The sequence below is a fragment of the Lissotriton helveticus genome, chromosome 3_1 (assembly GCF_964261635.1).
Source record: "Lissotriton helveticus chromosome 3_1, aLisHel1.1, whole genome shotgun sequence".
NCBI lineage: Eukaryota > Metazoa > Chordata > Amphibia > Caudata > Salamandridae > Lissotriton > Lissotriton helveticus.
The window spans coordinates 420618088-420631870 of record NC_136061.1 but is presented as its reverse complement, the minus strand read 5'-3'; the positions used below and the strand labels follow the sequence as shown (position 1 = coordinate 420631870).

Here is a 13783-nt window from a genome sequence, read left to right as displayed (position 1 = left end):
CACTTCAAGCAGTAACAACATCATGTCAGACTTCTTACCTGTACAGGTCTCTTATGGAGAGAACTCCCTGCATGCTGCCCATCACAATATGTTCTTCAGTTACACATACATCAGACACCTGTTCCTTAAGGTTCTCTGTACCCAAGTATTTCCCATTCACAGAGTACAGATGGAGAGCATTTTTATTCTACGGGAAAAGGAGTGACAAGTTGAAAAATATACAAAAAACTACCGTAGGCACATCTATAAATTTTTCAATACATATATTATTACAATATCCAAGACGAATTTAAATTCGGAAAGAAATACACCAGTTATGAAACGTAAATATAAAACAATAAACAAAGATGGAATCAATAAAATATATGTCTTTTCATCTATGGTATTTCCAGCAGGGCCAGACTGGCTACCGGGCAGTTTAGAAAGCTGCCGAGCTGCTGGCTAATTTCACTGCGGTGGGGGCTGATTTCGTTCATGGAGACCTGCCTGTGCTTCGAAATAATTAATGCAAAACGAATTTCGTTTAGCACACGCAGGTCTCCATGAACGAAATCACCCCCCAGCTCAGGAGCATTCCAAACTGCCCGGTAGCCAGTCCGGCCCTGATTTCCAGTATCGGCTCCATCGGCCACTGGTGTCCTGTAGGGCTCTTCGCTTAGCCCCCTTTTGTTTAACATCTATGTGACTCCCCTGGTCTACCTGGCGGAGTCACTGGGGGCTAAGGTGATGGCCTACGCGGATGACACGCAGCTATTGTTCACCTGGAGAAGGTGCGAGGATTCGGTCAGTTCGGCTCAGTGTTGTCTCTCTGCTGTGTTTCGTTGGTTGGCCAACGCGCAGCTCAAATGTAACGAGGAGAAATCGGAGGTGCTCCTGTTTGAAGCGTTTCCTGCGGATTTCAGAGCCAGACTGTGGCCTCCGGACTTTCCGCCCCCTCAATCTGACAAAGGCCTTGCAAAAAATTTGGGGGTCTGGTTTGAGGAAAATTAGAATTTTGCGATGCATGTCAAAAAACGTACTGGGACTTGTTTTGGCATACTGAGAACGCTGCGCACATTTCTCCCCCTCCTGCCTGCAGAGGCTAAAGAAACGGTGGTCCGGGCGCTGATTCTTTCCAGGCTAGACTATTCCAACGCGCTTCTAGTGGGTTGTCCGGGCTATCTGGTAAAAAAACTGCAGGTAGTCCAAAACGCGGCGGCGAGGCTCCTGCTGGGTTTTTCGTCCTGGCAGAGTGTGCAGGTTCATCTCCAGCACCTTCACTGGCTCCCAGTAGAGGCTCGCCTGAAATTCAAAATGCTGGCCGTTGTCCAACGGGCCTTGTATCTTCAGAAGCGCTTTGCTTTCTATATTCCATCTAGGCATTTGCGGTCATCGGACCAACTCCTCATACAGAATCCACGGTTTCTGCGTCATAGGCTGGGGGGCTGCTGTTTCACTCGCAAAGCTGGCCTTGCCTGGAATGAGCTTCCCCTTGCGCTTAGGAGGTTTCCGGACCCGCTAGTCTTTAAGAAGAAATTGAAAACACTTTTGTTCGGAGTCCTTTCCTGTGATTCTTTCTTCTTAGGGGGGTGGCGGGGGATTCAGTGTAGCAGCGCCGGGACACTTTGAGTAGCCGTGCACTTTAGAAATACAGTATAACATAACATAACATAACATTGGTACAAATAAAATGTAATTTGCCTCTACACTTACTCTAAATTAGTGATATAAAACTTTGTGTTTTATATCACTAATTTGAGCTAAGAGCCACTGAAGAAAATCAGAGGGATTTTTTTTAATCAAAGTTTTTGGCCATGCATAGTTTTTCATTATATTTGACCAAAAAGTTGTAACAACACAATCTGTGTATCATTTACACCCATCTCAAAAGCTTCGCTAGGAATGTTATATCGAGAATTAGTCAGAGTTTTCACCATCTTGACAATCCGTGTAAAATATTCTACCTGTGCCTGGTATTCTGAAAACATGACTTATATCAGCTTCATCTTCCCCACATCTTGGACACCTAGAAACATTCTGGCATCAGCATTCAAATAAGGATCATAGTACAAACAGTAATTAGTTCTAAAATGTTGCATTTGAGGTGAGGTGCCTCAAAATACAAGATGGTGGTGGTCCCAGAGAGTAATAAGGATCACGTGCTAGAAGAAAATGCAGACCTCCACTCGGGAAGGCTGTCCTTGGCAAAGAATAGCGCCAAGAGATCACCTATGTCATTATGGCAAGTCAGACATCAGCTGGGTATGAACTGAGGTGGCTAAGTGAGCTAAAGAACGAAGATGGATTCAACCCAGATCTGTGACTGTGGGTGAGTGTCTGAAAAGTTTCAGCGCTCCGTCCATCATCTCCTTGTGTTCGCTCTATGTCGGACATCAGCCAATCATTCTTTTTCCACTGCCTCCTCTGGAAAGTTCTAAATCTGACAGGCAGAGACAGTGTCTCTGTGCCCCAACCATTTGGCAGCCAGCCCTCTAAACTTTACATGACATGCTAAGTCCCGGCTTGTTGACATTATCCCTAAGAGGCAATGCTAACGAATAGATGGTACTCTACTGAGCCCTGATAGACTAAATGTTATCATTTATCATGAAGTTTTCGCTGGTGAATAAGCCATTCCGGAGAGTTCAGAGCATAAGCCTCTAAGTTCTAAGAGGAAACTAGGTTCGCGGCCATGATAAGGATTTCACTTAGATTTGGCAGACAAAGCTGATAAAATATCTTTGCTGCAATGCATCTTATTGTGCGGTCTTTCAGAACCAATGCACTTGTTTATCACAAGGCAAAAAGAGTGAACAGTCAGGCAAATACCTCTCTGCTTCACAGGTTTTACGTAAAGACAACTATCCTCTTGTGAGCATGAGGCACTCAACGGCAAGGTTTGAGGTGATCCCCACTCTTTCAGGAAAATATCTCTAATTCTGCTAAATGTGTCAGTGCTTGAAGGCAGGGCGCTTTCTGAAGGCTACTTGAATGCTGGAACAGGTGGACCTTTAATGCTAAAGGGATGGATCCAAAGTCTAAGTCTTGACACATGGACAAAGCAAGATGCCATCAGAGAATGGAAGATGTGAATTAGAAAATGTTCAAGTGTGCATTGCCGGTTCAGTAATAATATCTCAAAATATTTTTTTCACTGATGGATAGACAATCTCATCAGATCTGGTGGAAACAAACACGGAAAATGAATTGGAAAGGATAATAAAAATTTGTATCTGGCCAATGTAAACCCATAACAGTGCTGTACTGGTATGTCCCAATGGTGGTTTTTACACCCATAAAAATCCTAGGACCAAGAATGAGCACATATATAGAGCATGGATGAGAAAACTAGCCACTGAATTGTGCAAACCTTATTGGTATTTTCATCCTTATCTGTGATAATATTGTATACTGCTACGATACCATCCGTCACACTCAATGGAAGATGATGGTCCGCGGAAGCCAGACTAACAAATTAGGCCTCAAAGATGCATGTAATAATTTTCGTACACAGGGACAGATCGAGAACCCAGGCTCATCCTCTGTGCAGCCTTTCATTAGTCAGATGCAAAAAAACTAATTCAACACCCAAAAAATATTTGTTGTAGAATCTGGGGCATGAAATAGGGTTAAAAAGGGGAGCACTGAGCTTGTACCAAAATGTATTCACCACAAGGAAAATGCTACTTACCAGTATGCATCTGTTCTTGGCATGTAGAGCTGCAGAGTTGCACACTGTGCACACTGTGCATAGATCGCCACCTAGTGTTGGGCCCGGATGTTTGTAGTTTGTTGTTGTCCTGAAAAGTTCTTTGGAAGTCACGAGATAGGTGACTCCTCCTTTGGACCACATTGCGTATGGGCATCTGCTCCATCCCCAGATTGTTTTTCGCCATTAGGGAAACAATGGAGCTTTGCAAGAAAAGGAAGGATGCCCATGTAATTTGCATCTAATTAAGATAATACTGGAACAGATAAGGGTAGCAGGGGAGGGGGGTGGGTGTGTGCAGCTCTACATGCCAAGAACAGATGCATACTGGTAAGTAGCATTTTCCGTTCGAGGCATATGAGCTGCAGATTGCACACTGTGCATAGATTGTATAGCAGTACCCATCCCTAGCGGCGACCACCTCTATCTGTTGCAGTAGTTTGGAATAATGTTTTGAGAACAGCCTGGTCCACATTAGCTTGTTGCTTGGTTTGCACATCTACACAATAGTGTTTTGTGAATGTGTACGGTGTAGACCCTGTAGCTGCTCTGCAGATGTCATATAGAGGAATGTTCCCTAAAAATGCCATTGAAGCCCCTATTTTTCTTGTAGAGTGGGCTTTAGGAGGAACAGATAACGTAGGTTTAGCTTTATGGTAGCAAACCTGTATGCATTTGACAATCCATCTAGCTATGCCAGATTTTGAAATGGGATTACCTTTGTGTGGTGGTGAGAAAGACACAAAAAGTTGTTTTGTCTTACGAAAGGGTTGTGTCCTCTCTATGTAGTATAGCAATGCTCTTTTGACATCTAATGTGTGAAGAGCTCTTTCTGGTACTGTCTGTGGTTGCGAGAAAAAAACGGGCAGTTCCACAGATTAACTGAGATGGAATGGAGAAATGACTTAGGGTAAGAATTTTGGATTGGTACGCAGAGCTACCTTATTGTGATGCATTTGCAAAAAGGGTTCTTGAATGGTTAGAGCTTGTAGTTCACTAACTCTCCGCAGAGAGGTAATAGCTACTAGGAACGCAACTTTCCATGTTAAAAATTGTAGTTCACATTTGTGTAAGGGTTCGAAAGGAGGCCCCATTAACCGTGGGAGAACAACGTTCAAATTCCACACAGGTGAAGGTGGTACTCTGGGAGGAATTATTCTTTTAAGCCCTTCCATAAAGGCTTTAAAGGCAGGCACTCTGAATAGAGATAGATGTCTGTTTTGTAGATACTCTGCTATTGCAGCTTGATGTAGTCTAATAGACGTATAGGCCAAGTTGCATCTTTGGAGATGCAGTAAGTATCCTATGATGTGTTGAATAGACACATCTAGAGGATTAATATTGTTGTTGTGAGAATATATTACAAATCTTTTCCACTTGGCTGCATAACATGCCCTAGTGGTTGGACGTCTAGCTTCTTTTATGACATTCATGCAGTCTGGAGGAAGGTTCAAATATCCAAATTCTAGGATTTCAGGAGCCAGATCGCAAGGTTGAGCTGAGCTGGGTCCGGGTGTCTGATCTCTCCACGGTTCTGTGTTAAGAGGTGTGGAGACGGGTGTAATTTTTGGTGCAGTACTACCGACAGTTGTAGCAGTGTGGTGTACCACGGCTGTCTGGCCCACACTTGGGCAACTAGGATGAGCGTCAGAGAATGCTGCTGTAGTTTGCGTACTACTAGTGGCATGAGTGGTAGAGGTGGAAAAGCGTACGCAAATCTGTTTGACCAGTTCATCCATATTGCATTTCATTTGGACAGTAGGTGTGGATATCTGGCGGCGAAGCTTGGGCATTTGGCGTTTTCGTGGGTGGCAAATAGGTCTATCTGAGGTTGTGCCCACATCTGAAAGAATGGCTGAAGAACTTGCATATGAAGTTCCCACTCGTGGGTCTGTTGTGTTTGTCGACTTAACAGATCCGCTATGATATTTTGTACTCCTGGAACATGCTGGGCTAGAAGGAATATGTTTTGATGTATAGCCCACCGCCATATGTCCTGTGCTAGTTGAGATAGCTGCAGGGTGTGTGTGTCTGCCTGCTTCTGTATGTAATACATGGCTGTCATGTTGTCTGTGCAGACTAACACAGCTTTGTTTAATACTTGCTTCTGGAAAGCTTTTAGTGCTAGGAATATTGCTAGTAACTCCAGATGATTGATGTGGAATAACATTTGTTGTGGTGTCCACTTGCCTTGCATGGTGTGTTGCAGTAGGTGGGCCCCCGAGCCAGAGAGCGGTGCGTCCGCAGTTAAGATTATCTGAGGAATGGCTCTAGGAACGGTCGTTCCTTGGAATGGTTTTTGGTGTTCCACCACTGCAGAGAGCGATGAGTCCGACCGTCTACCAACACTACCGACACCGTGGTGAATAGTCTCAAATCGTTCCTCAATGCGCTTGACCTCAGCCAATTATGCGATAAACCAACACACGACAAAGGCGCGATTCTCGATCTCATCATTGCCAAAGAGAACGCTATTCAACTGGAGGCGATTCTACCCTGTGATTGGTCAGATCACCACATTATCACCTTCTTTATCAACGAAAAAGTTAAACCTAACCCTACTCAACCAATCAAATCCAAAATATGGAAAAGGGATCTGAAGAATCTTAACCCCTCAACCCTACCACCCCACATCGGCAACCTCCTCCTTCCCCCTTCAGGTGCCTCAGATGTTCAATCACTAACTGACCACTACCTTGACTCTATGAATACAATAGTCAATGAAGTCGCCCCTTTGCAACTGAAGAGAGTCTCCACCAAAATCTCTAACCCCTGGTATGATGACAGACTCAATGATGAGAGGCGTAATATGCGAATGGCAGAGCGCACCTGGAGATCGGACCCTTCAGCACTGCATCTCAAAAAGCTTAAGAACAAGAGAAATGTCTACTTTAGGAATATAAAGCGCACAAAGTCGGACTTCTTCAGCCGCCAGTTGGACCAAGCGAAGAACAGGCCAAGAAAACTGTTCGAGCTAATCCAGACCCAAACAAAGGCACAACCCACACAATCAAACAGCACAACAAATGGCACCCCACACTGTGAAGCCTTCTCTGCTTTCTTTAAACTAAAGACTGACAACATAAGAAATGACCTCATCATGGATGTAAGCCGATACCCCAACCACACCAGAATGGCAGACACTCAACCTAAAAACAAGGCATCCTGGCAGTACTTCGATACCTATTCGGAAGAAGCAATACACAAACTGCTCTGCACCTTGAAGCCCTCTAATCACCTCACAGACCCTCTACCTGCTAATGCTGTAAAAGACTTTACCCCCTTGCTCCTCCCTCTCTGGACCAAGATCATCAACAGCTCTTTGCAGCAAGGCCACATTCCAGACTCCCTTAAGGTGGGGCAAGTCACGCCTATACTCAAGAAACCTACTGCTGATCCGTCTGACCTAAACAACTATCGGCCCATCACCAATATCCCCACCCTGGCCAAACTGCTGGAGAAATGTGTCCAACTCCAACTAACAAAACACATTGATCAATTTGACCTCCTCAACCCTCATCAATCAGGTTTCAGAGCGAAACATAGCACGGAAACAGCTATGACACACATAATTGATGACGCCCTCCAAATTCTGGATCGCAATGAGTCCTGCCTCCTCATCCTTCTTGACCTCTCGTCAGCATTTGACACGGTCAAACATGAGAACTTGCTGGAGCTGCTAAATACTCGAATGGGGCTATCGGGAACTGTTCTCAAGTGGTTTTCGTCCTTCCTTCACAATCGGTCTCAGAGGTTCAAGATCGACAATGTGCTATCTACACCTATGCCTGCAGATCTAGGTGTTCCACAAGGATCCACCCTCTCCCCTACACTGTTCAACCTCGTTATGGAACCGCTCGCCACCTTGCTTCAAGCATCCAATGTTCAATTCCATATGTATGCCGATGACACACAACTCTATCTAAAGTTACAATCCCCGGAAGATATCAAACATCTGAATTCCACGCTTATTAACACCCAATCTTGGCTGGCCAATAATCACCTCAAACTAAACGCGCTGAAAACTGAGTTCCTACTCATCTCACCCCCGGCGAAAACGTCCTCCACCCAAACCTGGCTCAACAACCTAACAGCACTCAATGTCCAACCTACCATCGTGGACTCGGCGAAATCCCTAGGCATCACACTCGACGACAAGCTCAACATGCAGCAGCACGTCAGCAAAGCCACTAAAGCAGCTAATTTCCAAATTAACACACTGAGGAAAATTAAACCCTTCCTCCCGGCCAAAGACTTCCAAACTGCTGTACAAGCTTTAGTCATCCCTCGAATTGACTACGGAATTGCGGCCCTCAGCGGTCTCCCGCTATCCACAACAGCACCCTTAAGAGCCTCCCTGAACGCTGCCGCGAGACTCATTACTGGCTCTAGAAAGCATTCGCACATATCCCCAGACTTAAAGTCTCTAAAATGGCTGCCTTTTGAAGCCAGAATACAGCTAAAAATTGCAGTTATGACACACGCGGCCGTGCTCCACAAGGCACCCAACTACCTCGCTCAAAAGCTGTCTATATCAGGAGGCTCGAGAACCAATAGGAGCACAAAAAATCTACTCCTGAAACCTCGTAGATTCCGGAAAGCGAAAACTTACAAGCGCTCCTTCTCAGGAATGGCACCCAGGATCTGGAATGCGCTCCCGCCTGAAACCAGGCTGATCTCCTCCACGGCACTCTTCAAGAAAGAGGTGAAAACCATCCTTCTGGCCAAGATCTCCTGATCGCCATAGATGTTGGTTCAGAGACTCCGCATTGTATCACTGCTCACCCTATCCCTTGGCACTACACTTTACCTGTAGAGTGGCACTACTACGCTACTCTCTTACTATCGACCAAGATATGATACACGTTGGTTTACTGATCCACCTGAACACCTCTGTATTGGGATCAATGACTTGTACTGTCCTATATTACTTCCCTACCTGATTGTATATGGATTGGTTTTATGTATGCTTTTTATTATCCATGTTATTACCATCTTATTGTTATTGTTATTGTCACCGTGTTATTGTTGCTTTACCCATGTTATCACCATGTTATTGACTTTTATACTGTTCCCAGTATCTCTGTTGACTCCTACTGCCCCTACACTGTCTTTGTGAAGCGCTCTGATATCTGTAAGGATCCTGTTCGCGCTATATAAAACTTTGAATAAATAAATAAATAAATAAACTAGGTCTGTCAATTGACCTTGAGCCTGGTTCCACTGACGTGATAAGCATTCTTGTAGCGGACGCATTTGAAGTCTTGCATGGGGCACTATGAAAATGCAAGAGGCCATCATCCCTATGAGTTGCATGAACACTCTTGCTGGAAGGGAGTGTTGTAGCTGAAACCTTGTAAGAAGAGTTTGTATGCTGGCTATCCTTGCTGGAGTGGGATAGGCAAGCGCTTTTGAGGTGTTTATTGTGGCACCGAGGTACTGTTGTTCTTTGGATGGTTGTAGATGGGACTTGGCGTGGTTTATTGTGAACCCCAAGTTGTGAAGCAGTTGTATTGTGGCATGAATGTGTTCCACGCATTGGTTGTATGAGCTGGCTTTTATGAGCCAGTCGTCGAGGTACGGGAAGACATGGATGTGTTGTCTTCGTAAATGCGCTGCCACCACTGCTAAGCACTTGGTGAATACTCTTGGTGCTGTTGTGACTCCGAATGGAAGTACTTTGAATTGATAGTGCTGTCCGTCTATTACAAATCTGAGATACTTCCTGTGAGCCTTGTGAATGGGAATGTGGAAGTATGTGTCCTTGAGATCTAAAGTAGCAAGAAAGTCGTTTTGCAACAGAAGCAGGACTTGTTGCAGTGTGACCATGTGAAAATGGTCTGACTGTATGTATATGTTTAGCGGTCTGATGTCTAGAATAGGCCTTAGAGAGCCGTCCTTTCTTGGAATCAGAAAGTATAGAGTAAACCCCTTTGTTTGGTTGGCGCAGAGGAACTGGTTCTATTGCACTTTTTTGTATCAGGGATTCTACTTCTTGCTTTAACAGTGCTAGATGTTCTTGTGACATTGGACGTTGTTTTAGTGGTATGTTTGGGGGGGTAGATGTTAGTTCTAGACAGTAACCTGATTGAATAATGTGTCGCACATACCTGTCTGATGTGATGTTGGTCCAGGCAGGAAGGAATTGTTGCAGTCTTCCCCCCACAGGAGTGGAATGTTGGGGGGGAAGGGGAGAAAAGTCATTGGGTAGGGGTAGACGCAGAGCGGGAGTTGTTGGTTTTGCCTCTGCCTTTGTTGTTGTTACCCCTGTAACCCCCTCTTTGGTAGCCCTTAGTGAATGTGGATTGGCTAGAGGTTTTGTAAGAGGTGGAGGGACTTTCGGCTTGAGTAGCCTCTAGTGTTCCCTCTGTATGAAGAGCGACGAAAAGAACGTCTGGGAGCTTGCGGTTGCAAGGCTCCCATAGATTTTTCTGTATCTGTGTCTTTTTTCATCTTTTCTAAAGACACGTCAACATTTGGGCCAAATAAATGTGTCTCATCAAATGGCTGATTAAGGATGGAGTTTTATACCTCATGTTTAAAACCTGAGATACGTAGCCAAGCATGTCTACGTAGGAGGGTGCTGGTATTAATTGTTCTTGAGGCGGTATCTGCCGCATCTAAGGCACAGCTAATGGAAGTGTTGGTAATATTTTTACCTTCCTGTATAGGTTCATTGGCCCTATTTTTGTATTTGTCAGGTAGATACTGCATTATGAACTCTAGTTCATCATAATGAGCTCTGGCATATGGCCTGGCTAGCAACGCTTGGGTGTTGGCGATTCGCCAGATATTAGCTGCTTGAGACGCTGTTCTTTTGCCTGAGGCGTCAAGTAGCTTAGATTCCTTGTCTGGTGGTGAGGCCTCATCTGATGTCTGAGAATTAGCACGTTTACGTGCATTAGACACTACTAAAGAGTCTAATGGTGCTGGACCTTTAATAGACTGGATCTGTAGGGGCAGCTTTATATTTTTTCTCAATTCGAGGATTGAGGACCCTAGCCCTGACGGGGTCTTTAAAAACCTCTGTTGCATGTTTGATTACACCCTTAAGCATTGGTAAAATGGCAGTAGACCTTTGTGTGTTATCAAAAGTGTCTAGTAGGAAATCTTCCTCCACCACATCTGTATGTAAGTCCACCCCATGATATTGGGCAGCTCTTTGAACTAGTAGGTTAAAACCTATAGGGTCCTCTGGTGGGGATGGTATAGAAGGGTATATGTCGTCTTGTGGGACATGAGGCACATCAGGGGTGTTGTAATCATCCCATGGATTAGGTGAATGAGGGGGGACTATTGGTCCCTGCTGGGTCATGTGCACCTCCATCTGTGTCATCAGAGTCTGTGTCTACATCATCTTGTGGATCAGGGGATGGTGTAGGTGAATGGTGAGGTGGAGTAGGTGTAGCAGGGGGAACAGTATGGGGAGGTGGAGGAGAAGGCACTCTTAATGGAGAGGTTGCAATGTCTCTCTTCTTTGGAGGAGGAGGAGGTTCTGGCGCATCAAGTGGTCTCTTTTTGGAACTGAGAGTCAACTGACCAGTCTTAGGATCCTTGACAAGAGTTTTTTGGCTAGGATCAGGTGTGAAAAGTTCCTCTGAACAGGGCAGATCCTTCGGTGTTGAGGTTTTCAGCTCCGTAGGTTTTTTCGGCATCGAGTCGGTAGCTGATTTCGGTTTGGAAGTGTGCCCTTTTGAAGTGTCCTTTACCGGAACCTGTTTCTTCGGTTCCGGGTGTTTTTTCGGTTCCGAAGCATGTGAATCTGGAGCTTTAGGCATTTTTTTAGTTGGCTCCGCATGCGGTTTCGGCATCGCTGAGCCGCTGCCAGTCTTCGGTGCCGCGTGCTTCGGTGTCGGAGCAACGGTCGGCATGGTTGACGAAGATGGCTTTTACTTTGGTGTCGGTGTAGGATCGGCACCGTGGATAGGCTGGCTTGAGCCTGAGCTGCCTGAAGACTTGATGGGCTTCTTTGCCGGGCCCGAAGGCGGGGCGTGGGAAGCAGTCTCTCTGTGTGCACCTGGGTCCGAAGGTGAGGGTGTGCCCGAAGCCTTTTTGGAGGGTGTCGAGGAAGGGTTGGGGTCGACGATCTTACTTACGACCCGTTGAGCTGGAGTGACTTCCTCGACGTCGGAGTCTTCGGAGTCTGAGGAGCTGGTACTCTACTATACTGTCGAACTCGGTGAGGATTGCGCGCCAAAGGAAATTTGGTTCCTAACCGGAGCGCAGGAAACACATCCGAGCCCGATGGCGGAAAAAAAACAATCTGGGGATGGAGCTGATCCCCAGGCGCAATGTGGTCCAAAGGAGGAGTTACCTATCTCATGACTTCCAAAGAACTTTTCAGGACAACAACAAACTGCAAACATCCGGGCCCAACACTAGGTGGCGATCTATGCACAGTGTGCAATCTGCAGCTCATATGCCTCGAACATATAAGAACAGTGAAATAAGCAGGATGAGAAAGTTGTAGCATGTATCATGCAGATCTTAAAACCACAACAATCTTGGCCAAGGTGAAAACCGCAAACATTTCGTTTATGCCAAACTTTTGTTTTTGTAAATTGCTCTTTCCTGTACAGCATATAAACAGTACTGTGTATCGAATAATTAGCCTACGGCCCATGGTACATGCTTGAAATAGTTATCAACAATAGTAAATTAACTACCCGCAACTCCATCTGCCTCCCCACACTCAGAGTATATCTGCAAGTAGAACTTATGTATCCAATGTACGTAGTTGTTAGACTAGTTACCAAGGTTCCTAAATGTGTCACTCGTCAACAACCCAGTATTCAGATCCCTACTTCATCCCAACAGGTTCCCTTTATCGCCTGAGGGGTATATCTCCTGTCTATGGCGGCAATTCATCATACTTGTCCTCAGTTGCCACCAGGAAACCCTCTCTGTTCGCCATTACTCCCCAGCCCACCACTGCACGACGGCGGCCGCTTCCACCATCGTTCACTTGTGGACATTTTCCAGTCATTACAAAGCGGAGGGCGTCGTTCTGCCCATCCACCCCATCACAATATTCCGCTTAGCAAATAAACATTTATATTTTGTCTATTTGGTGCCTCTTATAATTCCCAACAAGTGCAGTGAGGGATCAGTTACAATCATTTTTTCAGCAATTTACCCTGTGATTCAGAGTAACGTGGACCAGCATATCTGAATATGCCCGCAGGTCCATACCATGTGGTAGAAATACACCAGTGGGTGTCGACATCCAGGGCAAAGATCTTGCGCTCCTGGGAATATCTTATCCACTCACTGTGGCAAAAGGTATATTTGAAGTAGGTAGTTAATCCGAGTAAATTCAAATCTCTGGTGCCAAGTCTCTATTTTGTGGTAGCCCAGAGCACTAATCCAGTTAGGGTCCGGGATCACCCTACCAAGGTAATGTTCCCATTGTGTTTTAACTGAGGAGATATCAGTGTAAAAAGAGAGTGCCAGAGTCGCATATAGGATAGTCACAGCAGGTCTGTAGAAGTCTTAGTCATGGATGATCGTAAGCATGTCAGATCATTCTGGCCCAGTGTCCTCAGCACCCCATGCAATCCTGGCAGCCCTTGTCAACTCCGCAAGTGCCATAAATTTTCCGGCCGACATTCCTGTCTCTTCGCTCAGTGTTGCAAACATGGTCGGTAAACCACTCCTATACAAGTCTCCCACCACTGAGATCCTAGCCTCACTCCATGACCTCTTGTTGAATACCTGTGTTAGTGCTATGAATTCTAGCAAGTACTATAACAGTATGGCCGGATGTGAGAAAGTGCCATCTTTCTTGCCTTGGTATGCCCCCACTTTTTTCTGAACTGCGGATGTGCTTTGACTGAGTGTGCCCTGGGTTCCTGCCAACCAGGTACCCAGGGTGTGTGTTCCTTTCCTAAAACTGTGCTGAAACTAAAAACCCAATTGGCATCTCTGGCCACCTATCAGCCCCTAGCAAATGGTACTATGGGTACCCAGGGCATGGTGACCAGAAAATACCTCTGAGGGCTGCAGCACTTATTGTGCCACCCTCAGTGGCCCTGTACCCTGGCACCCACACACTGCCTTTGCAGGCTGAGTGCCTAAGTACAGAACTAAACCAAG

General features: G+C 45.6%; 1 protein-coding gene across 2 annotated transcripts in view; it reads right to left on the bottom strand.

Moving 5' to 3' along the window:
- NBEAL1 (neurobeachin like 1) overlaps positions 1-13783 on the bottom strand; it is a 1045477-nt gene that overhangs the window by 21069 nt on the left and 1010625 nt on the right. For both annotated transcript variants that reach the window (XM_078680248.1, XM_078680249.1), the window contains one exon: positions 39-187. In XM_078680248.1, coding sequence (XP_078536374.1) covers positions 39-187 — 149 coding nt within the window. The remainder of the gene's footprint in view (positions 1-38; positions 188-13783) is intronic.